This window comes from Thalassophryne amazonica, chromosome 11 (genome assembly GCF_902500255.1).
Source record: "Thalassophryne amazonica chromosome 11, fThaAma1.1, whole genome shotgun sequence".
Taxonomy (NCBI): domain Eukaryota; kingdom Metazoa; phylum Chordata; class Actinopteri; order Batrachoidiformes; family Batrachoididae; genus Thalassophryne; species Thalassophryne amazonica.
The window spans coordinates 78,423,540-78,448,125 of NC_047113.1; the positions used below are offsets into that span (position 1 = coordinate 78,423,540).

The following is a 24,586-nucleotide window of genomic DNA, read 5'->3' on the forward strand; positions in this document are numbered from 1 at the left end:
ATTAAGAACAAAAAAAAAAATTTGCGCAGGCAGTCTTCAGAAACACACCAATAAATACAAGAACATTTGTGTTTCTAAGAACAGTGAGGAAACCCTTCCTTCCCTCCTTCACAGTTTGTTACGTTTAAAATTATTTATTGTTGTATACAGAACCCACATCAAAGTAAATGGACATTGTTCTGAACCTTTCAGACTGAAAAGAGGAACTAGACAGGGGTGCCCACTTTCTCCTTTATTATTTGCTATAAGCATAGAACCACTGGCGGAAATGATTCGGGATAATGACAATATACAGGGAGTATCAGTGGGTGGAGTAGAGTACAAGATTTCGCTCTATGCGGATGATGTGATACTGTATATTACCAACCTGCAGACGTCTGTCTCAGCACTTATGGATTGTCTGGGGGACTTTGGAATAATATCAGGTTATAAGGTCAATGAGACAAAGTCGCAAGCAATGATGTTGGTGGGTGATAGGCCGCTAGATTTGGATAAAGTTGCTTTGTTTAATTGGCCCACCCAAGGATTTAAGTATTTAGGCATAATGATTACACCACAAACCTCACAATTATATACAGAAAACTATGGGAAATTGTTTTTATCAATAAAATCTGACCTGGTCCGCTGGGAAATTCTACCCTTATCTCTAATCGGGAGAGAATAGAAACAGTTAGGATGAATCTCCTTCCTCGGTTGTTATATTTGTTCCAGGCCCTCCCTATTGGATTCCATCCTCTACTTTAAAAGGTTGGACAAATGATTTCTTTATTTATTTGGCAAAGGAAAAAACCTCGAGTTCGGCTGAAACTATTATGTAGTCCAAAAAAAAAAAAAAAATGGGGGTCTTGGTTTGCCTAATTTGAAATTGTATTATTGGGCTGCACAGATGCGTGGGTTAGTAGAATGGGTATTGCAGGATGAGGAAACAAATTGGATAAAACTAGAAAACCATGCTTCCCAAATTGTTTCATTAGAGACCGTACCTTTTTTAGAACCAAAGAAATGGAGAGATTTGAAAATAAAAAATGAGTGGATTGTGTGTACACAACGAGTATGGACACAGGTGAGGAAGAAAATCAATGCACCTTTAACAACCTCACGGCACTTAAAATCACTAAGATTGCTGATTTTTTACCTAATAAATTAGACTCTGGATTTAAGGGGTGGGCGGAAAGGGGTTTGATAACTATCCATCAGATGTTTGATGGAGGGATATTAAAATCTTTTAAACAGTTGCAGGACAAATTTGGTTTAGGTTCTGATGGTTTTTTTTTTTCGGTATTTACAATTACGAGACTATTTAGTGTCATGTGCAGAATGGGACGCTTTGAAACAACTGCCTACACCAACTGAACAAATATTAATTAAGGTGATTGAAGAAAAAAGTAAAGTTAAAATAATATCGAACATGTATAACTATTTACATTCTCAACTGTCTGATAACTCACTGGAAGTGAAGGGGAAGTGGGAGTTAGAGGCAAACAATTATTGAGGATGAAGAATGGGAAGAGGCGTGTGAAAGAGGCCATAAAATTACTAGCAGTCCGATTTGGAAGGAGTTCAATTGGAAAATTAAGTTAAGATTTTTAGGACACCATCAAATACTTTTAATAATGATAACAGTAAAACTAATCTGTGTTGGAGGGATTCCAAACAAATTGGGGATTATTTGCATATTTTTTGGGATTGCCCCGCCTTGAAACCATATTGGCTAGGGATCCAGGCAGAGATCCGAGCCATCCTAAATTTCAATTTGCCGTTGGATCCAAAATATTACATTATAGGGCTGACCCCAAGGGGTGGTTTGACAAAAAGGGATGCTCAATTGCTCCACATTTGTTTATTGGTAGCAAAGAAATGATAACGAGATCTTGGTTAAAGCACTACCTCCCACTCTCCCTCAATGGCGTGACGGATTAAAAAACGTGTATCTAATGGAAAAAATTACAGCAAAGCTTCATTTGAATATGGATTTGTTTTTGGATAGGTGGACCCCTGTCATTATTTACTTTGGTTGGGCATAATTATACTTGCTCAGGATTCCTCACCGGAATTGTGTGTTTTCCTTTTATACCAGTTGTAGATAAAGTAAAATATATTTTAGGATATACCCCTTTTACTTTCAATGAGATGGAATAGCGTCCTAGAATTTGCTGAGTTAATTTTATGTTGTAATTGAATATGGAGTTGCCCTTTTGAATAAACAGTGTTCAAAAAAAAAAAAAATTATTGTTTCAGCTGCTTACAGTCTGAAAAACATACAACCCCAATTCCAATGAAGTTCGGACGTTGTGTAAAATGTAAATAAAAACAGACTACAATGATTTGCAAATTCTCTTCAACCTATATTCAATTGAATACACCAAAGACAAGATATTTAATGTTCAAATTGATAAACTTTGTTTTGTGCAAATATTTGCTCATTTTGAAATGGATGCCTGCAACACCTCTCAAAAAGCTGGGACAGTGGTATGTTTACCGCTCTGTTACATCACCTTTCCTTCTAAAAACACTAAATAAGCGTAGATGTAGTGATAATCAGGCTGCGGTCCGAGTTTGAGCACAGTGTTAAAAAAATAACCGGTCACCCTTTTAATCACGGAAATGACTCCGGTCTCACTTTCCTCAAATCAGCGAGTGTCAGAGCTAAACTTTAATTTGTACCTCTGTTACTGTGCATGTCCAGACTGCTTGGGGTTTTAATGAAAATACACTGCAATCAGACGGGACATTTTATCCGATGTGAGCGAAAAATCCATTGTACAAAATCTGTTATATATGGCGTTTATTACATGGAAAACAATACAAAAACTTTGGGACTTTTTTGTCCGGTGACTATGAATATCTGGTTTATACGCTGATGGTTTAGGTGAGTTTTGCTGTAAATGGGACTGAACAATAAATTTACCTCTCAAAGCATTGATGATGAAGTCTCTTCTATCCCACACAGCTGAATTTATTTTCCCAAAAGTTTCTTCTGTTCGGATCTGAAGGGAATCTGTACATCTTGAAGCCCTTGTTGTGTCTATTTGTGCCTCCAAATGTACAACAACCCGACATTTTCAGTGAATAAATAAATAGCTGGATTTACATGCAGACAGATTAACAGCGAACACCATTTTGAACCCAAGATGGCACCAACTTGTCACGTGACCAATTTTTTCAACTTGTCATGTCACCATTCGATCGAGGCACACTAATGTATTCAGAGCGGGAATGACATCTAGTGTTCAAGAGATGAAACTTCAGCCGCTGACCATAAATTTATTCATATATATTCTTTCACCAAAACATCAAATCTAGGCTTGTATCTTAAATGTACCTTCCAGCAAATTGTACCAGTAGTTGAGATCCGCTCAAATGTTTTCAAAATTATATCCATTTTTATTTTTGTTGTCATTTTTATTTATTTATTTTGATCATGTTACCTTTGCTCAGGAACCCATTCAGAAACATGTAATTTTTACATGCAAGTTTATTCACCTTATTCAGGAAGTCAGGGTGGGCGGAGTCATTTTGTCAAGCAACTTCCGGTATGCCACTGTGTCAATGATTATCTCCGTGGGAACACAGTACACTAGAAGTGTCCGAACATGAGCAGCATTAATTGTTCAGTTTGTAGGTGCCACAACAACTGGAAGAAGAGGAAACTATCACTTTCAGAACGATGTTTTGAACATGGAAAGCAAAGATCTGAGTGCTGTGGACCAGCATTTAACTTGTTCCCTCCTCCATTGAAATACGAGGATCTCCGGTGCTGGATAAAGGCGCTGAATTTGAAAAATCTACCCCAACCTCCCTGTCTGTTCTTTTCATTTTATGGAGAAAAAAACCCACACCACTGAATCTTTACCCAGAGAAATTATTGGACTACAATGCTCCGTTGAAGAAGCCATGGCGGATGCTAGTGAGACAAACGGGTAAGTTGTGTTTGTAGCATTAGCTGCTATCTTATTTACTCATTTTCTGGCGTTTGATACAACCAAACACTGTATGAAATAACACCATACATATATTAATGTTACATAATCTTGGCATTACTGTGGTACTACTTGTCGGGTAGTATTTTAACTTGACTGTGCTTTTATACAGGCTTCAGCGGCGCTGTGCGGCATGGAGCTCGTAGTTCCTCATAGCAAAACTGTCCACGCTGAGTGACAACACAAAGTAGTTAAAAATAATCGAGGGCCACTTTTTCATGTCATCTTCCCACTCTGTTATGACACGTGGGTGAGCCAGAGTTGATCCCTTTGAGCTTTTCAAAAAAGGTTTTTGTTTCTAGCCATGTAATATCTTCCGTTCTGTATTGAAAATACCGCTCACCGGAAGTCCTAATCCAAAACGGAAATGCCTCTGCTGCAAAAGTGGGCGGGGCTGAATAAGGTGAATATCACGATACATACTGTTACCATTCAATTTATATCACAATATGAATTTTAGGTCATATCGTACAGCCCTAGTAACTTGCGTGTTGGTTTTACATATATATAAGCCGACCAAGCACTGATGACAGGAAGGCTCATTTTCCCATAATGCCTTTTGGCATGTGTGTCTGTAAATGCTCAAACCTTCAAAATTAATGCATTACTTTAAAACTAAAACATATAGCTGATATTTTCACTTTGTAAAAACGACAGAGGTGACATTAATTTTGATAACTTGTCAGGAATTAGTTTAAAATTTTAACCACAAGTCAAAACTGCCTTGTGCACGTCTCCTATGACATGTCTGCAAGACTGTACAGCTGTGAAAATAAATGTTCTTTTTGTCTCTCCTTTTTTTCCTCTATGGTCACCAGGTCTCTTTTGCTGAGACAAGGCTGATCTTAGAAGCGCTGGCTTGTTGTTGTTTGTGACTGCCTTTGAATTTACTCAGAAGTATCAGTAGCTGACAGCGTACTGGAGTCAATACTAAAAGTTACTGGTTTAGCTTTTAGCTGTACCTTCCACAAAATTTTGGGGGTTTATCGGTTTAGCTTTCTAAAAGTTAACTTTTCAGTTAGCAGATTAACACTCATCAAAGCTAACATTTTGGTCACCACTGGCCTCTGTATATGACCCATGGTCACAGACGTACAGTCATGAAATGACATGAATGAAGCAGTGTACTCTCATTATGTCTTATGTCAAGCCGGGTGTATAAATAATTACTACAATCATCGGACACTGATAGATTAGATATTTGTGTATAATTAGTGAAAATCAATGGGTTGATATAAATAATAAATAAAAGGGGACCCAATACAGAACCCTGTGGTTAATAACACTGGTTAAATAAAAACATACATGCCACTCACGGGATTCAAACCTGCAATTTACAAAAGCAAAATGTATTTTAAAAAAAGTGTCGTTTTTAATTACAGCATAAAAAGCACAAAGCAATAAAACGTTGTCACGTTCTATTAAGGGTTAATACTCAAGACGGATCAATACGCTCAGTTGCGTAACACATGCATGCCACATGTGTTGGGGGAGCCACATGTATGTTGCTTTGCAATGCCACAGTCGTGGGGGCAGTTAGACAAATTCCACAGCCAGCTCGAAAGTGGTCGCCTGCTCACTCATTTTTGTGTTGAAGGTGCGAATGGCACCACATTTTTAAAGTGTCCAGCAAGCGGTGTTGGATGTTCGGACACATCACCTGGAATTTGGCTGATACCTGCCACGAGAGGGTCTGATGGGCTCTCACAGGGCACTCTGTCTTTCGGCCGCTTGTGTGCACAAATAGTTGTAGTGACACGTGTATGAGGTGTTAGAGGCGGCTCTGATTTTTCACGAATGGCATGCAATTCCTCCTTCGTGCGCTAATTGGCTTCAATCGTGTTATATGTGAAGGGGCCCTAAGGGTAAGATAACGTTAGCCCCTAAAAGTAGTGTATGATTTATTTTCAATTACTCAATCACCTAGGGCAAATTTGCAGGAGCTCCGTTGCGCAAACTGGTTGTGTGTACAAGTATATCCAAAAGAGAAGAATTTCAGATAGTGTCTCGCTAACCGGGTCTGTGGGCGTCTGGCTCCGCCCAGCCAGCCGCACACAGAACAGTTCCAGGGAAAAAAAAACTCCTCCCAGCAGGGTGATATCAGTCACTCCATTTTCTGCTTTTTGCTCCTAATTTTGTGGTTATGACTCAGACTGTGTGAACTGACCCCCCCACCAAAAAATGATTTGTATGATTTATGACAGCCTTATTTTTAGGTTTGAAAAACCAGATTTCAGGATTTATCCGTAAGAATCAGACCCCCAGTTATGGTAACCAATCAATGATCAATACTGATACAATCAGAGAGACCCGGAATGACCCAGACCGCTAATGAGTGTGCGGCAATGTTGCAGAACATTGAAATCAAGTGCTGGGTCGTACCTCAGGTCTCAGGTCCAGCACCAGATATTTCACCACTTTCCCAAACGGCTCGGCGAGTCCCAGCAGCTCTTTGAGGAAGTTATAACCTCGCCTGAAGCCCAGAACATTCACAACCCTCATCCCCTGAGAGAAGACAGGACACATTATGGCAGGAGAAGTGACCACAAGGAAGCGCTGTGCAGCAGAGTTGACCATCAGCACACCCTGGCTGTACCAACAGGTAGGAACCGGACCTCTTTTAGTCCACAGAAACTGTTCTGAACAAAACGGTGAAAAATGGCATTTTTCCATCTCCAGACATTCATTCAGTCTTCCTGTTTTATGTGACACTGAGAAACAAACTTGCTTCCTGTGTGGTGTTACCATGGTTTCCAGTCGCCACATTGTGATTACAGGTAAAATAAATGAAAATGGGAGTACGTACCCCGGCCTTCGTGTTGTCTGAAAACAGAAAATAAAGATCAGCATCAGTCAGACCAGTTCAAAGGAGAGAAAAGCAGCAATAAAATCACTTGAATAAGATTCACTTTATGACATCACGAGAAAGACTAATCCCCTCCAGGCGACAGTCCTTTTTTAATAAAATACTTCTCTGTTCAACTACAAATCACCACAGAAGCCTTTAACTCCTTCAGAGTTATCACGGTATTTTGGTGGTTTCCCTCACTAGTCTCCTTGTGTCTGAGCTCTGCCCCCTCTGAACAGAAACGTACTGCTGGCATTTAATGACTAATGTAAACATTCATGCGTTCATCCCAACTTTGAACACTGGGTGTAAAAACAAATTATGATTTATTGTAAATCAGAGCACAAAATTACTGTTACGTACTTTTAAATTTGGTCGTTAAACATTTTTGTTGTTCAATAATTTTGGACATTAAATATTCTGATGATATAAAATGTTTTTTTTCCTAATGATGGTTTCTGAACATATTCAGTTTAGTCTTATTGCAGTAAATATGTTCCGCCAACCGCCAGCAACCGTACCAATGACGCTAAATTCTCTGTGCGACTCATCTTCGTCCTCGGCCACTTCGTCGAGCGTCACAAAGTCCTCCATGTTCTCCAGAACGTCCTCATCCTGCAACACCACATGATCACACACCTTTTAAAGGCTGTTACCATGCATACCTAAAGGGGGCGTTGCTCCAAAATGCTACTGGGAGGTGTCGTGTGTCTTACTGCGTCTGCGGGAAGATCTCCTTCCACGTTGTCTGAACTTTCTCCAGGCTCACTGTGTACGTCTTCTTTGTCCTCGCGCTCTTCAGGCCCTGCTGCCTCCATCTCCATTGGTGCAGTCTGATCCTGTGGCTCCGCCCTCTGCTCAGCATCATCCTCAGCCCCTCCTACATCTCCTTGAGCCTCAGTGACATCATCAGGAACCTAGTCACAATTTGGATGTTCATGTTAGAAATTAATCTCAATAAAACACACAGAGTGAGAAGGAAGTTTTTCATTAAGTCTACAGAATTCTATGTGCAGGAATAACCTGGGCAGTCAGAACAGCCAATCACAGGACTCCATTTGGTACTCCTTTGCAACTGGTTCCCACTTTAGGGTGGGCATTATATCCTCAAAACTATAACACAATATTTCAAGGAAACCTGCGATAATGGTATTTATTACTATATAAAATAAATACTGAAGAGCGATTGGAGGCTGACGAGCTTCTCTCACTTTCAGGCCTGCCTGGACTAGTTTCCTTGTGTATTCAGGAACAGAAATGCAAAACTCTACAATTTGAAGTCAAACTGAACATGTGCTAAATGGAAACCTGTATTGCCTAAATAATTTCATAAATAAATAACCATTCTTACCTCTTTTTTAATGACATCGGACTCCTGAACAGTTTCTTCAGCAAGACATTCATTTGCTGGCTCCACCTCCTCCGTGTCATTATCAGCTGGCTCCTCCCCCTCTCCTCTAACAGGAACACTTGATATCGGCTCCTCCACTGCAGCTTTCTCTTCTGCCTTATCTTTGACTGCCTCCTCCTCGTCCTTCTTCTTCTTGTCCTCCTCGTCTTTCTTCTTGTCCTCCTCCTTCTTCTTCTTCTTGTCCTCCTCCTTAGTCCTTGAGCTGTGTGTACTGGATTTGGATGAAGAGCTCTTGGTTGAGGAAGACTTCATTGCAGAGCTGGTGGACGAAGACGTCACAGCGCTGCTCTTCCAGCTGCGGCTGTCCCCGCCTGCGCCACCTCCTGATCGCCGGTTCAAGCTGAAACAAAGAGCAAGTCTGATAAACCCACACAAACTTCAGCTGGGGCCTTTTCTTTACGTCTGTATGTCGTTTCCTCAACCAGTGATGAAACTGGGCTATGGACGGGAAAAAAACCTGAACATTTTGGAAAAGGCCAAAGGCCCGAAGGTTCCGAAGCCCCTCGGAGAAAGGTTCCCCCAGAGAAATTTAAAGTCTCAGATCCATTCTCAGGCATTTTCAGGTCTGTTTACCCACCAAGAAAAAATCTTTTTTTTTTTGTCAGGTTAGTTTTTCCATCCCAGTCTTTTCACATAACTTGTGTTGTGCTACCAGCCTTTAAGCCAACAAACATACACTGTGGTTCAGAAAACGTACACAGTAAAGGAAATGACTATTCAAAGAACTCAAAAATAATAATTCTCAGTGTCAATTCAAATGGAGCAATATGATTATTTATGGAACACTAATGCATCAACTTGTTTAACCTTCACTCACTTCTGAGTTTTCCTAGTTTTGACAGGAGGTTTGGAGCTATCCGTTTTCAAATTCTTGGCCACCTTAAAATCCTTACAAATGTGTTTTTACATCAGGATTAATGGCCCAGTCACACAGCACTTAATGAAGGGCCACGAAGCCCTAACGAAATCTGGACTTTCACTGACTTTCATCGGCATCATTTAACCTTCACTCAGCTTTGTTCCTGCAGCTGGCACTTCGTCAGGATTTTTAAACTTTGAAAATTTGAACGTAGGGCAACGAAAATTCAACCTCAATTCATCCGTGTTTGGTTTTGCTGTCGTTCTTGGCGTTTTTTTAATCACTGGCTTAGTTTTTGTAACGTTAGCTTTTAGTTTGACTACGTTCGACCAGCTGAATGTTTTCACACAGTGCAGAAACCATTTCTGACCGTTGCTGCTGCGTTCATGTACTGTCGGGAATTACAGGGCAAACTCAGCCTGCTTGCTTGGATTTTTTTTTTCATCTCTGTAGGGGGTCAGCTTCAATGGGCTCAGGCACCTTATCTAGGCCAGAATTATTTTTTTGTGTGTGGATACAATTAATTATTTTGCCACAAGCAACTGCTGAATTTGAAACAACAAAAAAGTTGTAATTTCCAATGGTACTTGAACGCAGCGGCAGCAGCAGCTTCTGCACGCTTATTTCTTATTAAATATAACAAGTGTAGGAATGACAATCCAGCTCTTCTGTACATGTGGCAACAGGAAGATAACTCAAATAATTACATAACAGCTGTTCGCGAAGGCAGAATTCAAGCTGCAGCTGGTGGAAATAACCGCACGAGGAGTCGATGTGCGTTCACATGGACTGATCAATTTACTGCTCTGATATATTCAATCATCTTTACACTTATATTTATTCCCCCTTTTGACAGTTTTCTGTTATAAATCAATATATATGGCTTAGCAACGTAATACAGTGATACAACAGTGACCAAGACACACCAGAGTTTTGGAGCAAGACGGAGTGCACAGCTTGTCGTTAGACAGCGTGGATTCTGATGATGAAGGAGATGATCCCTCTTTTGTTCTGGACGAGAAACCAAAGCAGGTGGTCCACCGACGTGCGCACAGATCTCCACAGCTTCTGTTTGCAGTTTCTCCGGGACTCAGGCGCTATGAGCTCCGTCTCAGCGCCGAGTCCTGGAACACAGATGCAGACACACACTGCTCCAGCTGTGGCTCCAGGCGCGTTTCATTTAAAGTATTGAGATAGTTAACTTCGGTTTTGTTTAGTTCCTCTTTCGTCCCTTTTTGCGTTCTTGCTTTGCAGGCTATTCGGTGATAATGCTCATAAACGTGGACCAAAGGGAAACAGTAATAGGTTTATTTATTGAATCTAAGAAAGACTTTTGACACAAATGATCACAACATATAATTTCAAAATATGGAACTGTATTGGATCAAAGGGGTGGCTCTGAACTGGATTAAGAGTTAGTTACAAAACCGAAAACATTTTGTTAAACTCAGGGACTACTGTTCTTCATATGTGGACAGCGTTTGTGGGCTTCCACAGGGTTCTGTGCTGGGACCCAAATTATTTTATATAATCAATGAGTTATGTAAAGTTTTGAATGTGTTTAAAGCAGTGCCGTTTGCAGATGAAACAAACCTGTTTTGTTCATGAGAAAATCTGCAACAATTATTAGCGGATTTAGGAAGTGAAATGATGAAGTTAAAGATATGTTTGATATTAACAAATTATCATTACATTTGTCTAAAACTAAAATAACTGGTTACTGGATATTATAAAAAGACATACAAATTCAGTTAAATATTCAAGGGGTAAACATAGAATGTGTCAAAGAGAATAAGTTGTTAGGTGTCATTATTGAAAGAATTAACTGGAAAGCTCATATTCAACATATTCAAAAGAAAGTATTAAAAAGTATTGTAGTTTTAACTAAAGCAAAGCATGTTCTTGATTGTAAAGCACTACATACTCTATTATTCATTGGTTGCACCCCACCTGACTTACTGTGCTGATGTTTGGGGCAGCAATTATAAAACTACACTGCAACCGTTATTCATTCTTCAAAAAAGAGCATTAAGAACAATTCATAATGCAGGTTATCGAGACCACACCAATCTGTTGTTCATTAAATCTAAAATAGAGTTGCTACAAACGACTATTTTGATAGACGACTAGTCAAAGATTATTTCTGTGATTAGTTGACTTATCGATACCGCCGGTGAATTTTCTGTGTACTAAAAGTAGGCTTTACAGGTTTTCTACGTCAGCAACATTTTATTGAGTCTTAAAGTAAAAAGTCTGTAGTTTTTGTCAAAAGTATTTCATTTCAGACATTAATGGCATGATTGTCTCTCCATACGCCTGAGCTGAGCTCAGCTGGCTGCTGGAGTCTGCAGGTCTGCAGCCATACAGTCTTGGGCTGCTGCACGTCAGCCAGGACGTCTCATTTTGGGAGGGAAAAAAAAAACGTTTTGATCAATTGCATTTTATGGTTTGTGTTACAATATTTGGAAAGAGGTGTCCTTTGATTTAAACGGCGAGTCGCTTTGAAGTTATTAATTCCGTGCAGCATTTGGAGCAACGAAACGGATGACGATTCTCGTTTCTTTCTCCAAGTTAGTCACTTTAATCTGCACAAAAGTGACTCACGACTGACATATTTTAATGGCTCAGAGGGCATAAGAAGTGGAGTTCCCACTTCTGAAGAGGAGCAAAACAAAGATCCAACAAAGCAACGGGTCGAAGCAAATGACTCATCGACTACTAAATTAGTTGTCGACGGTTTCAATAGTTGGTGCAGTCATGACTAGTTGACGAGTCGTGGCAGCCCTAATCTAAAATATTAAAACTCCATGATGATTGACCGTTTAATTAATGTATAAAGTGAAAACCAAGCAACTGCTCTTTAGAATTTAAGAATTTTTCATGGAGAGAGGGAAAATATAATCTAAGGGACTTGTATTATTTTAAAATTGCTGCTGTTCAGACAACCAGGAATGGTTTCTGTGTCTCTATTTGTAGCCCTAAAATATGGAATAACCTGACAGAAGAATTCAAGCGACATCCAAATATTAATCAGTATAAATATAAATATAAAAAAATTATGTTCTTTAGGTATGTGTCTGATGAAGAAAGATGAGTTTGTGCTGCTATAATGTGTGTGTGCGTGTTTGGCATTATTATTGCTGTTATTAATGCTACTGTTATTATTGTTATATTATTGTGGTTAATAATTATTGTTACTATTGTTATTTAGGGCTGCAGCTATCGATTATTTTAGGAATCGAGTATTCTATCGATTATTCTGGTGATTAATCGAGTAATCGGATAAAAAGTACTTTTGCATTTTAAAACAACAGTCCAGGGCTCTCCCTAAGTAATGGCACAATGTCACTGCGTCATCACGGAGATTGTCAAATTTAGTGTATCCCTGTTTTCCTGCGTAATTATTTTTTCACATCTTTACAAGTTTTGAATCTTTCCTGTTGTCAGGAGCTCAGCCAAAGTTAAAAAGCAAAAAACTCATTGCGAGTCTAAGCAAAACACAGAAGAAAGAGTGGACTTCTTCCAGAGACTGTCTGTGGCTGGGACGGAGCTGTGTGAGGGCAGTGCTGAGCTGCTCACACCGGGCAGAGAGAGGCAGCAGCTGGCTGCCGCGTGTAGAGCATCCAGTGGACGAAACTGTGTTTATTAAAATAAAATAAAAAAAACACACTGCTTTGCTTTAAATGCAAAGTAAGCTATTGCAGATGATCAGCGTGGACCGTCTTTTTCCTAAAAGGCTTTATTTCAGTCTGTCGCACTGGAAAGCTTTAGCTTTTGTGCTAATTTGATTAGCGCTTGCGCTAGTCGTCTTCTGTTTGTTTTTCTGGGGACATTACAGCACCACACACAGGCCTGGCACATGTACTACAACGTTAAACGAAGCTTCGAGGCACAGAATTTGCCTCAAACATTTTTTGTAATCGAATTATTCGACTAATCGCAGACTGAAATTTAAATTTAAAACTCTCGTCTGTATGCTAACAGTGTTAGCATTTTTTAGCAACTGAGAGCTTCACCTGTTGGCTCCACTTAATGTATCATTACTGGATGAAATACACAGCTCATAATGTTTAATGTCCACAACAAAGTAAACCGTTAGGAGAACCACGGCACAGTCCCCAAAAATACAAATTAATTCAATGTTTCACAAATGTGATGCTCGCGGTCCATGTGTCAAGCAAGAGGTCAGTTTCAGCCAAGTTCCGGTTCAGGGCACAACATAAACACACCTCATGAAGTACAGACATCAAGGTAATATCAGGCACGCAGAAGTCCATCACAGGTGCTACACCTCCTCTAGATAACCCTCTCAACTTGGGAGAATGTGTCATCATAATCGCCTGTGAACTCACTGGATCAACGCCATCCACATCCTCACGAGCCATTGTTTACATGCGCTGTGAGACGCCAGAATGCTGCTGGTGCCGCAGTGCATTCTGGGAAGCGCGGGGGGCTGCCAGGGGGATTATTGGAATCATTGAAATACTGAAGAAACTCCCAAACAAAATAAGCCACCTTCTTCTTTGGAGATTATTGGCAGCGTGCAAACCAACACGCCGCATTACCTCATGGGTTAAAACAAATTTTCATCCGACTGAAATTTTTTCCTGGCAAAAATCAATGCCAGCAATTCCCTAAAATGTGGTGTAGTGGGGGCACACACTCTTTTTTCCTCAATAAATACAATCAACACATTATACAGCATACAAATCTATTCTAAATAGCCTCTAAGGAGACAAAGCATAAAAAGAATGCAAAACTTGAACATAAAGGTACATAAAAGGGTGGTGGGGAGCGAGGTGTAGTCTTGATCCTGGGGGGTCTGGGGGATATCCTCCAGAATATTTTTAAAAGAGCAAGTCAAATTTTGTGTATTCTGGTGAATTTTAATAGGTCTGAAGCCCTCTGAAACAAAGAAAATTCACTTCTAACTGTGAAATAAAAACACATTATTGATTATGGGGGGTCTGGGGGATGCTCCCCCAGAAAATTTTAAAAGAGGAAGTCAAATTTTTTTACATTCTAGTGAATTTTAATGGGTATGAAGCCCTCTGAAAAAGAAAACTCGCTTCAAACTGTCAAGTAAAAATTCTTTATCTTCTGTAGTATTTTGATCGGTTCTATTCCAGTAAATGCGCCAAAAGTGTGCTGTGTCACTGGCTGTACAGTCAATAAAACACAAAATTAGGGCCTAAAGCAACTGACAACATTGTTCTGCTGTGCACAAATTAACACTATCACCCGTTTTGAAAAAGTATGCGCACTGAGAAACTCAAAACTGGCTTATTCACATTTAATCGGGAAAATGATCTCACTCGTAAAACAAACTAGGGCTGCAACTAACGATTATTTTAGTAATCAATCGGTCGATTATTTTTTCGATTAATCATTTATTTTTGTTTTTTACTTACATGTGAGTTTTGCCACTATTTCTCTGAGTTATTTTTAAAAGGCCTTTATCACACAACATCAACATTTAACCTTGTAACAAAGTTATGACGTTATATTCTTGTCAAAAACATACCTGGAGTAGTGTTTTGTTTTATTTTGCACATACATACATACCCGACACACAACAGAGATTTCCATCAGGTTTCACCCGATTATGAGCATTTTTTGGATGCCTACAGCAACTATCTCAACCACTGACAACATACTGCAGCAAGAGTCCACGAAAGTATTTTAAAGGCCTGACTAAAGTGTAATATGTGATCTTTAATGATATTTTCATGAAAAAAAAAAAGACACAAATGTGCAGTTTATTGCATTTTACATATTTTTTTTCTTGTGTAAAAACAGCTTAGATGTGGTTTGACCGAAACAAATTGTCATTAAACTTAAATAAAACAGGGATGAAGTGGAGGTGTAAGAGTTACTAGGTGTTCACAGGAAACATTTATTTCTATATTTATTTATGTTCAGTGTTAGTTGGTTTTATCTTTTCTGTTTTGTTTTATCAGGTTCTTTTTGTATGAGATTGAGATGCGAACAGCTCAATGCTAACTTTAACAATGAAAACGCCATAGACCTGCTAACGCGTTAGCGTTGGTCCCGTTTTTAAGTTATAAAATACATCAACTGTTTCAGAAGACCATAACAGGTCAGTTTAACATAAAAAAGCTAAACAATCATATTAATCACAGATGCTCTTTAGGGTTTTAGAAGGGGGAAATTAAGATAAAGTGAAATAAAACAAAGAACCAATGAAGCAGCAGAGCGAAGCACTGCTTCATTGGTTCAAAGCAAAGCCACACCCTGCTCTACTTGCAAGGTCTACCAATGTTCCCACAAAGGCAGGGAGGAGAAGGGCCGCGGGCTCATGGCAATCAGTAAACAGAGCAGAGAGGAGTGAAAATTCACACAGTCCCTTCCTCCGCGGTGCGGCGCCATCCACGCTGACATTGCTGCTACTTTGATTAGCGCAGAATGGGATGTTGCTTTGACAGTGAGAGTATCATATTTCAGCCCCAAAACACACGACACCACGTGCACGCGCGTAGGTGTGGTTAAATTTTCCAAATGACGGAAATACATCATGGTGACAGAGAACTTTAACCCATGCATTACTGCCACCAACTGTTTGGGCGTGGAACTGAATGAATGGATTCTGGCAAATGTTATAAAAATAACCCGGACAAGTTCACCACGTGAGTAAAAACCCGGATTTCCAGTAAGTTCCAGAAAACTTTCATCACCGTCAACAGTATTATCAGCCTGGTAGTCTGCCTGGCCAATGGGAACCCCAAAGATCTTTTAAATAATACCAGACATTCATCAGTCTGCTGCAGCTGCACTGCTTTGATTCTGGATTTCTCTCACATGTCACAATGTTACGCAGCTTATTATTTTATCTTCAGAGGTCAGCTGACAGCAGCACCACGTTACAAACTCCCACAAAGTAGCTGCAGTCAGAGCTTTCAACAGTCTCACACCTGCTGGACAGATTTTGACTCCTTTCGACATCATAAGTGTGGGAAATTACTCTCCCTATTCTCACAGTTCCTGTGTAACACCTCAGTAATTCCTGATTCACATCACTCACTTGAGCTGTGGAAGGCAAAGTGTCTGAAATAAAGAGGTATAACACTGCAGCTTTTCACCGCACTTATTCCTAATCCTATCCATCCTGCACCATCTTCACCTCCACCTCCTGCCTTTTAATTAGCACCACCTCCTCTACTTCATACAACATGCACCTCTCTGGCAAACTTTACTCTGTCATAAATCACTCCTGCACTCTTTACCTCACTGTTCCACAGAGCTCTGTCTCATTCACACAAACATGCACGCACTTTCATTCCTTCTACTCTGACGAGACTAAAAGGATCTGTGCAGCAGCTTGTGGCTCACTTGAGAGTTTTGTACTTGGTGCAGATGTTGAGGCGGATCAGCCGGCCTCTGATGGTGAGCGGGTTAACACTGTGGTATTTCACCAGCATTTCTGCATCCTCTGCGGTTCCCAGCTGGACAAATGCCTGCAGTTCATAAAAAAAAAAAAAAAAAAAAAAAATTTCATGCAAAGACTGGTGACACGGTGACTGCGAACCTGCGTGACGCACATCGGCTGCTTGTTGGTTACATTTATATTACATGTAATATAAATATATATATATATATATATATATATATATATATATATATATATATATATATACTCAACAAAAATATAAACGCAACACTTTTGGTTTTGCTCCCATTTTGTATGAGATTAACTCAACGATCTAAAACTTTTTCCACATACACAATATCACCATTTCCCTCAAATACTGTGCACAAACCAGTCTAAATCTGTGATAGTGAGCACTTCTTTGCTGAGATAATCCATCCCACCTCACAGGTGTGCCATACCAAGATGCTGATTAGACACCATGATTAGTGCACAGGTGTGCCTTAGACTGCCCACAATAAAAGGCCACTCTGAAAGGTGCAGTTTTGTTTTATTGGGGGGGATACCAGTCAGTATCTGGTGTGACCACCATTTGCCTCATGCAGTGCAACACATCTCCTTCGCATCATCCGTGAAGAGAACACCTCTCCAACGTGCCAAACGGCAGCAAATGTGAGCATTTGCCCACTCAAATCGGTTACGACGACGAACTGCAGTCGGGTCGAGACCCCGATGAGGACGACGAGCATGCAGATGAGCTTCCCTGAGACAGTTTCTGACAGTTTGTGCAGAAATTCTTTGGTTATGCAAACCGATTGTTTCAGCAGCTGTGCGAGTGGCTGGTCTCACATGATCTTGGAGGTGAACATGCTGGATGTGGAGGTCCTGGGCTGGTGTGGTTACACGTGGTCTGCGGTTGTGAGGCTGGTTGGATGTACTGCCAAATTCTCTGAAACGCCTTTGGAGACGGCTTATGGTAGAGAAATGAACATTCAATACACGAGCAACAGTTCTGGTTGACATTCCTGCTGTCAGCATGCCAATTGCACGCTCCTTCAAAGCTTGCAACATCTGTGGCATTGTGCTGTGTGATAAAACTGCACCTTTCAGAGTGGCCTTTTATTGTGGGCAGTCTAAGGCACACCTGTGCACTAATCATGGTGTCTAATCAGCATCTTGATATGGCACACCTGTGAGGTGGGATGGATTATCTCAACAAAGGAGAATTGCTCACTATCACAGATTTAGAGTGGTTTGTGAACAATATTTGAGAGAAATGGTGATATTGCATATGTGGAAAAAGTTTTAGGTCTTTGAGTTCATCTCATACAAAATGGGAGCAAAACCAAAAGTGTTGCGTTTATATTTTTGTTGAGTATATATATATTTATGAGGTGCTGTTGAAGGTATTTGTGGCCATGTCACACCATAATGTAAACATTCTCACTGTGTGATTCTCCACCTTTCTTTGGGATTTGAGCTTTTGCTTTCAAATGTATACAACAAACAGAGTTGATTATAATGTTGCAAAAGAAAACAAGAGTTACGAATGTAACTACGGTTCTATTAATTCCGGATGACCGCCAGAGGGCGGTGCTTTAGCACCTGGATAACTACATGTGCGCAGCACAGAGGTCGAGAATATATACCAACAAAGTCACAGCACTGAATGTGACCTGGGCGACGTCACTGGTTGTCTTTATATACCAGACGCACCCAGCGCTCGCTTCTTTTCGGAATGAACTCGCAAGACTCTGAGTGACAAGCAACTCTGGCGGTCATCCGGAATTCATAGAACCGTAGTTACATTCGTAACTCTTGTTCTATTTCATTCCTCCTGACCGCCAGAGGGCGGTGCTTTAGCACCTGGATGACTTAATACCAACAAGGTCACAAAGAGTCACACTCACCTCGCATCAGCAGTGGGGAGTGGAGGCAGACAACACCGCCGAAGTCACCGCAGGAGAGCGGCCACATTCAGTCTGTAATAGCGGGCGAAGGTACAGGACGAAGCCCACGTAGCAGCAGCACAAATATCACTCAAAGGGACACCTCTCAGCGCAGCCCAGGAGGTGGACACCCCTCTGGTGGAATGGCACGTAACCTTAGGTGGCTGAAGACCTCTGGACCTGTATACTTGTAAAATGGCATCCACGACCCAATGCGAGAGTCGCTGCTTTGAGACAGCACAGCCTCTTTTGTGATCACCGTAACACATAAACAGGGCATCCGTTTTCCGGATCCCAGCAGTCGCACTAATGTACTGCTTCAACATTCGGACAGGACACAGGGAACCTGAAACAGATAATCCTGGATCAGAATGCGGGACATACACAGCCAAGGAAACTGGCTGGTTAAAATGAAAAGTTGAAATTCTCGTGGGTAAAAAGGACGGATTAGGCCACAGCGTAACCCCAGATCCTTCAGAATTACATGGCAAACAGTCCCCAGCGACTGATAGGGCATGGAGCTCTCCCAGACAGTGCAAGTAGAAAGGCAGTCTTCACTGACACCCATTTAAGATCAGCACTTTCAACTGGTTCGAAAGGGGATACGCTTAAACCTTCCAGGACTAGAGGAAGGTCCCATGAAGGTACGCGTGCAAGCCTTGGAGGCCGCAAACGTAGAGCACATTTCAAAAAACGACACACTAAGAGGTGTGAACCCACTGACCGGCCATCAACGTAGACGTGCCGGGCAGAGATTGCAGCAACATAAACCTTCAAGGTAGCGACAGAAAGTCCTTTCTCCAGCAGTTCTTGTAAATATTTGAGGAGAATAGGCACAGGGCAATGCTCCAGGTCTAACTTTCGTTTCTCACACCACCAAGCAAACAGCTTCCATCTGTTGTCATACAAAGCCCTGGTAGAAGCAGCACGTGAATTAAGGATAGTCTGAACAACAGCCTGGTCACAAGAACTTAACCAGGAGTCTGGCCCCGGTCTTCCTCTCAGGACTGGGAGGAAATGCTTGAGAGCCAGTCGCACAGCGCGAAGCTACAGCACGTTTATGTGTTGGAGTCTCTCCTGGGGACTCCAGACACCCCTCACCATCCTGTGATTCCACACGGCCCCCCAACCTTTGAGTGATGCATCTGTAACAACCACCTCTCGGCGAGAAGGAACAGAGCCTAGAGGGACACCCTTGCAGATGACGTCCACGTTCCCCCAGGGTTTGAAGTGCAGAAGGCACTGGTTGGAGAGTCGTACAAGCCTGTGCTGATGCAACTTCGAGTTGAGGCCTAGGTTGTTGATCGAAATCTGTAGGGGACGTAAGAACAGAAGTCCCAAAGGTACCACTAGCGACATTGCAGTCAATTTGCCCATCAACCGGAGCAGCAAACCAAAAGGCAGCGTCACAGCCCGTTGAATGTGTGAGACGAGACGAATTACATCGTCCACTCTCTGCAGGGATGGCGATGCAGTCATAGTCAGGGAGTTGATGGCAATGCCGATGAAGGTCGTTTGTTGACTGGGAACAAGAGAACTCTTTGCAAAGTTCACTGTGAGTCCTAAATGAGAGACATGGTTCAGTAGAAGAGCTGTGTCGCTGTGCGCCTGCTCCTGATTCGGAGCGCAGACAAGCCAATCGTCTAAGTACGGTAGGATTCTTAATCCAAGAGCTTGCAGTGGGGCTAGTGCTGCAGCCTGACCTTCGAAAGCAAAGCGGAGAAACTGTCTGTGATGAGGCGCCACTGGCACATGGAAATAGGTGTCTTTTAAGTCGACACTTGTGAACCAGTCTCCTGGTGTGATAGTTTGAAGGATGTCTACTGTGCGGAGCATGTGAAACTGCAGCACTTTGATATAACGATTCAGACGTTGGAGATCGAGGATAGGACGAAAGACGCCATCCTTCTTTGGAACAAGGAAGTAAATTGAATAGAACCCCCTGCGCTGGTCTGATCTGTGAACTGGCTCTATGGCCCCCTTCTCCGGGAGTTCTAAAATCTCCCGTTATAGGGCAGCAGACTGCACCGAGTTGGAAACAACAGTCATCCTCACCCCATTGAACTTTGGAAGACGACGTCCGAACTGAATTCTGTAACCTTCGAACAAGGTTGAAATGACCCATGGGTCTTGAACTTGAGCCTCCCAGTGGCTGAGTTGATTTCGTGAAAAACGGCTGGGGCCAAACATTGGCAGTCAGACCCGACCACCTCTGCCTCGCATCCCTGAGGACCTCTTGGCGCGATTACTGGAAGCTCTGTGAAACCGTTCAGTTCCCGGGGGTCTGCCCGTAGGCTCACGAAAGGCAGGCTGCTGGGAGAGCTGGCCCTCGACTGCAAAAGCACGTGCAGCTCTGGGAGTCGGCGGAAGCCTGGATGTAGAGTGAAAAGCTGTAGCACGTCTGACTGGCTGAGGTCTGGAAGACCGGTGTAGGTCAACAAACTGTTGCCGAGATTTACTAGCCTCAACAGCACGCTCTAAAGTTTGTTGGGCCGCAGGTCCAAATACTTGGCCTGGAAGAACCGGCAGCGAACGGAGTGTGCCTCTGCAGGATTCGGAAAGGGGGGACTGCGCAAGCCACACCTGACGTCTAGTGATGGTAAGGGTTGACATCAGTCTGCCAAGCTCTCTGGACATATAAGCAAAGGTCTGGAGAGAGGCATCACTAATACTTTGCATAGCATCATCGACCTCTGCCTCCCTCAAAGACTTTGAGAGGGCAAGGGCTAAATGGGACAGTGAGCTGCCTAGGCGACCGATGCAAGCAGCTATGTCATAGCTTTTGGTGAGGAGGTCATCAGTGACCCTACACTGAGGACGTGGGCAGCGGGCATTCGGCCGAGCAGCATCAGCTGGAGCCACAACCAGGTTCGCAATAATGCTGTCAACGACGGGCATACAGTTCAGACCATACTGCGCTGAATCACACAGAGCTCAGGGCTCTGCAGTCCTGTGATAGATGGGTCAATGATTTGGGGTCCGCCCAACATCGGTGGAGCTCCTCGATATATGGTTGTGAAACTGGAACATTGAACTCAGGCTTCTGAGTGACTTTGAAAAAGGCACTTGAAGCGGTGGTTTCCGCAGGGCGATTGTCGACCCCAAGCCTGGATAAAGCCAACTGAACAGCTTGCTTGACAAAGGATAGTCCAGGTCCGGTTTGCGGCATGGACTCTGCCTCGGAGGTATGAGAGCCCACTAATGAATGGCTTGGAGAAAGACTCCTCTCATCCTCATCCTCCACACAGTTTATATCACTTGTCATGTACAAGGAATCAGTTGCAGCAACAGACACGACATCGTCCTCCTGCTGAGTAACTACATTGGTCTGATCAGCCTCATTAGGGACAGCAGGAACTGTCACTGCATCCTTAGGCTGTAGATTCAGAAGCAAGGACTTAATCTAAGCAAACTCAGAAGTCAACGTTTCGACCTTTTCAGCCAAAGCATGGTCATGAGTAACCTTCTTAGCAGAAGGGGCTCCTGTATGTGGGCGTTTACGGCGCTTTGGGTCCTTCCTGGGGCTAGAGGCCAAAGTCGCACTAGATATTCCACTTTCCAATGCCACAAGTCTAGCAGATCTCTCTGCCAGTGGCATGCTGGCACAATTAAGGCAGGCATCGCCAGTCAGGGCTTCCCCTCAGGTGTCCGATCCCAAGACAGGAGGGGCAAAACATATGTCCATCATCTGGGCTCAAGGGAGCCAAACAGGTACTACAGCCATGCAACAAAGGCCCTGTCAACATTGTGGACTGCGTGCAGATGGCTAACGCAAGCCCTGATGGTTACAAATGGAAAGACAAAGCGTGAATCACACGCAGTGTAAATAGTAACACGAGGCACGGAGCGTGAAGCACTCACAGCCGCAGACTCGACACGAGGCACGGAGCGTGAAGCACTCACAGCCGCAGACTCGACACGAGGCACGGAGCGTGAAGCACTCACAGCCGCAGACTCGACACGAGGCACGGAGCGTGAAGCACTCACAGCCGCAGACTCGACACGAGGCACGGAGCGTGAAGCACTCACAGCCGCAGACTCGACACGAGGCACGGAGCGTGAAGCACTCACAGCCGCAGACTCGACACGAGGCACGGAGCGTGAAGCACTCACAGCCGCAGACTCAGCACGAGGCACGGAGCTTGAAACACTCACAGTGTAAAAGCCAATACAAGGCCCGGAGCGTGAAACACTCACAGCCACAATAATAACACGATGTACAGTACACTATACTGGTTAAGATACACACACTACCACGTAGTTAACAGGGTTAGCGACACAACTAAACAAATAGCCAGCTTTCATCGAAACAACACAGCTAATGTGCACAGAGGAAAATATCCAGCAGGGCAGCGGCAAGGCGCGCACCCGGCGTTTAGGAAGGTGTATTCACGACAGGCGTCAAAGAATACAAAAACGGTGAAGCCGTGTCTCGCAGCCTCTGGAGGACGTGTGCAGTGCACGTAGCTCCAACCGAAGGTGGGTTGCGAGGCTATAAGCGAGAGCGGCAATCGCAGCTAAATGCGTTCTCAACGTCTAAGAATGCGAGAATGTAGAAAAGAAGCGAGCGCTGGGTGCGTCTGGTATATAAAGACAACCAGTGACGTCACCCAGGTCACATTCAATGGCGTGACTTTGTTGGTATATACAACCCCTGGCAAAAATTATGGAATCACCAGCCTCGGAGGATGTTCATTCAGTTGTTTAATTTTGTGGAAAAAAAGCAGATCACAGACATGACACAAAACTAAAGTCATTTCAAATGGCAACTTTCTGGCTTTAAGAAACACTATAAGAAATCAAGAAAAAAAGATTGTGGTAGTCAGTAACGGTTACTTTTTTAGACCAAGCAGTGGAAAAAAATATGGAATCACTCAATTCTGAGGAATAAATTATGGAATCACCCTGTAAATTTCCATCCCCCAAACTAAAACCTGCATCAAATCAGATCTGCTCGTTGACACTGACCCTATGCCATGACATTGATCCTATGTGTCTTTTTGCAAGCAACGTTTTCACAGTTTTTGCTCTATGGCAAGATGCATTATCATCTTGAAAAATGATTTCATCATCCCCAAACATCCTTTCAATTGTCCAAAATATCAACGTAAACTTGTGCATTTATTGATGATGTAATGACAGCCATCTCCCCAGTGCCTTTACCTGACATGCAGCCCCATATCATCAATGACTGTGGAAATTTAGATGTTCTCTTCAGGCAATCATCTTTATAAATCTCACTGGAACGGCACCAAACAAAAGTTCCAGCATCATCACCTTGCCCAATGCAGATTTGAGATTCATCACTGAATATGACTTTCATCCAGTCATCCACAGTCCACGATTGCTTTTCCTTAGCCCATTGTAACCTTGTTTATTCTGTTTAGGTGTTAATGATGGCTTTCGTTTAGCTTTTCTGTATGTAAATCCCATTTCCTTTAGGCGGTTTCTTACAGTTCAGTCATAGGCGTTGACTCCAGTTTCCTCCCATTCGTTCCTCATTTGTTTTGTTGTGCATTTTTGGATATTTGAGACATATTGCTTTAAGTTTTCTCTCTTGACGCTTTGATGTCTTCCTTGGTCTACCAGTATGTTTGCCTTTAACAACCTTCCCATGTTTTTTGTATTTGGTCCTGAGTTTAGACACAGCTGACTGTGAACAACCAACATCTTTTGCAACATTGCATGATGATTTACTCTCTTTTAAGAGTTTGATAATCCTCTCCTTTGTTTCAACTGACATCTCTTGTGTTGGAGCCATGATTCATGTCAGTCCACTTGGTGCAACAGCTCTCCAAGGTGTGATCACTCCTTTTTAGATGCAGACTAACGAGCAGATCTGATTTGATGCAGGTGTTAGTTTTGGGGATGAAAATTTACAGGGTGATTCCATAATTTATTCCTCAGAATTGAGTGATTCCTTATTTTTTTCCTCTGCTTGGTCTAAAAAAGTAACCGTTACTGACTGCCACAATCTTTTTTTCTTGATTTCTTATAGTGTTTCTTAAAGCCAGAAAGTTGCCATTTGACATGACTTTAGTTTTGTGTCGTGTGTGATCTGCTTTTTTTCTACAAAATTAAACAACTGAATGAACATCCTCCGAGGCCGGTGATTCCATAATTTTTGCCAGGGGTTGTATTCTCGACCTCTG

General features: G+C 42.3%; 1 protein-coding gene across 3 annotated transcripts in view; it reads right to left on the minus strand.

The window, feature by feature from the left end:
* Window positions 1-24,586, minus strand: part of matr3l1.2 (matrin 3-like 1.2) — an 86,690-nt gene that overhangs the window by 28,631 nt on the left and 33,473 nt on the right. For 2 of the 3 annotated variants that reach the window (XM_034182245.1, XM_034182246.1), the window contains exons 10-15: window positions 16,449-16,573; window positions 8,180-8,579; window positions 7,545-7,745; window positions 7,350-7,443; window positions 6,787-6,803; window positions 6,363-6,614 (exon numbers count right to left, since the gene is read on the minus strand). In XM_034182245.1, coding sequence (XP_034038136.1) covers window positions 6,363-6,614; window positions 6,787-6,803; window positions 7,350-7,443; window positions 7,545-7,745; window positions 8,180-8,579; window positions 16,449-16,573 — 1,089 coding nt within the window. The remainder of the gene's footprint in view (window positions 1-6,362; window positions 6,615-6,786; window positions 6,804-7,349; window positions 7,444-7,544; window positions 7,746-8,179; window positions 8,580-16,448; window positions 16,574-24,586) is intronic. The other variant, XM_034182247.1, reaches the window with a different exon arrangement.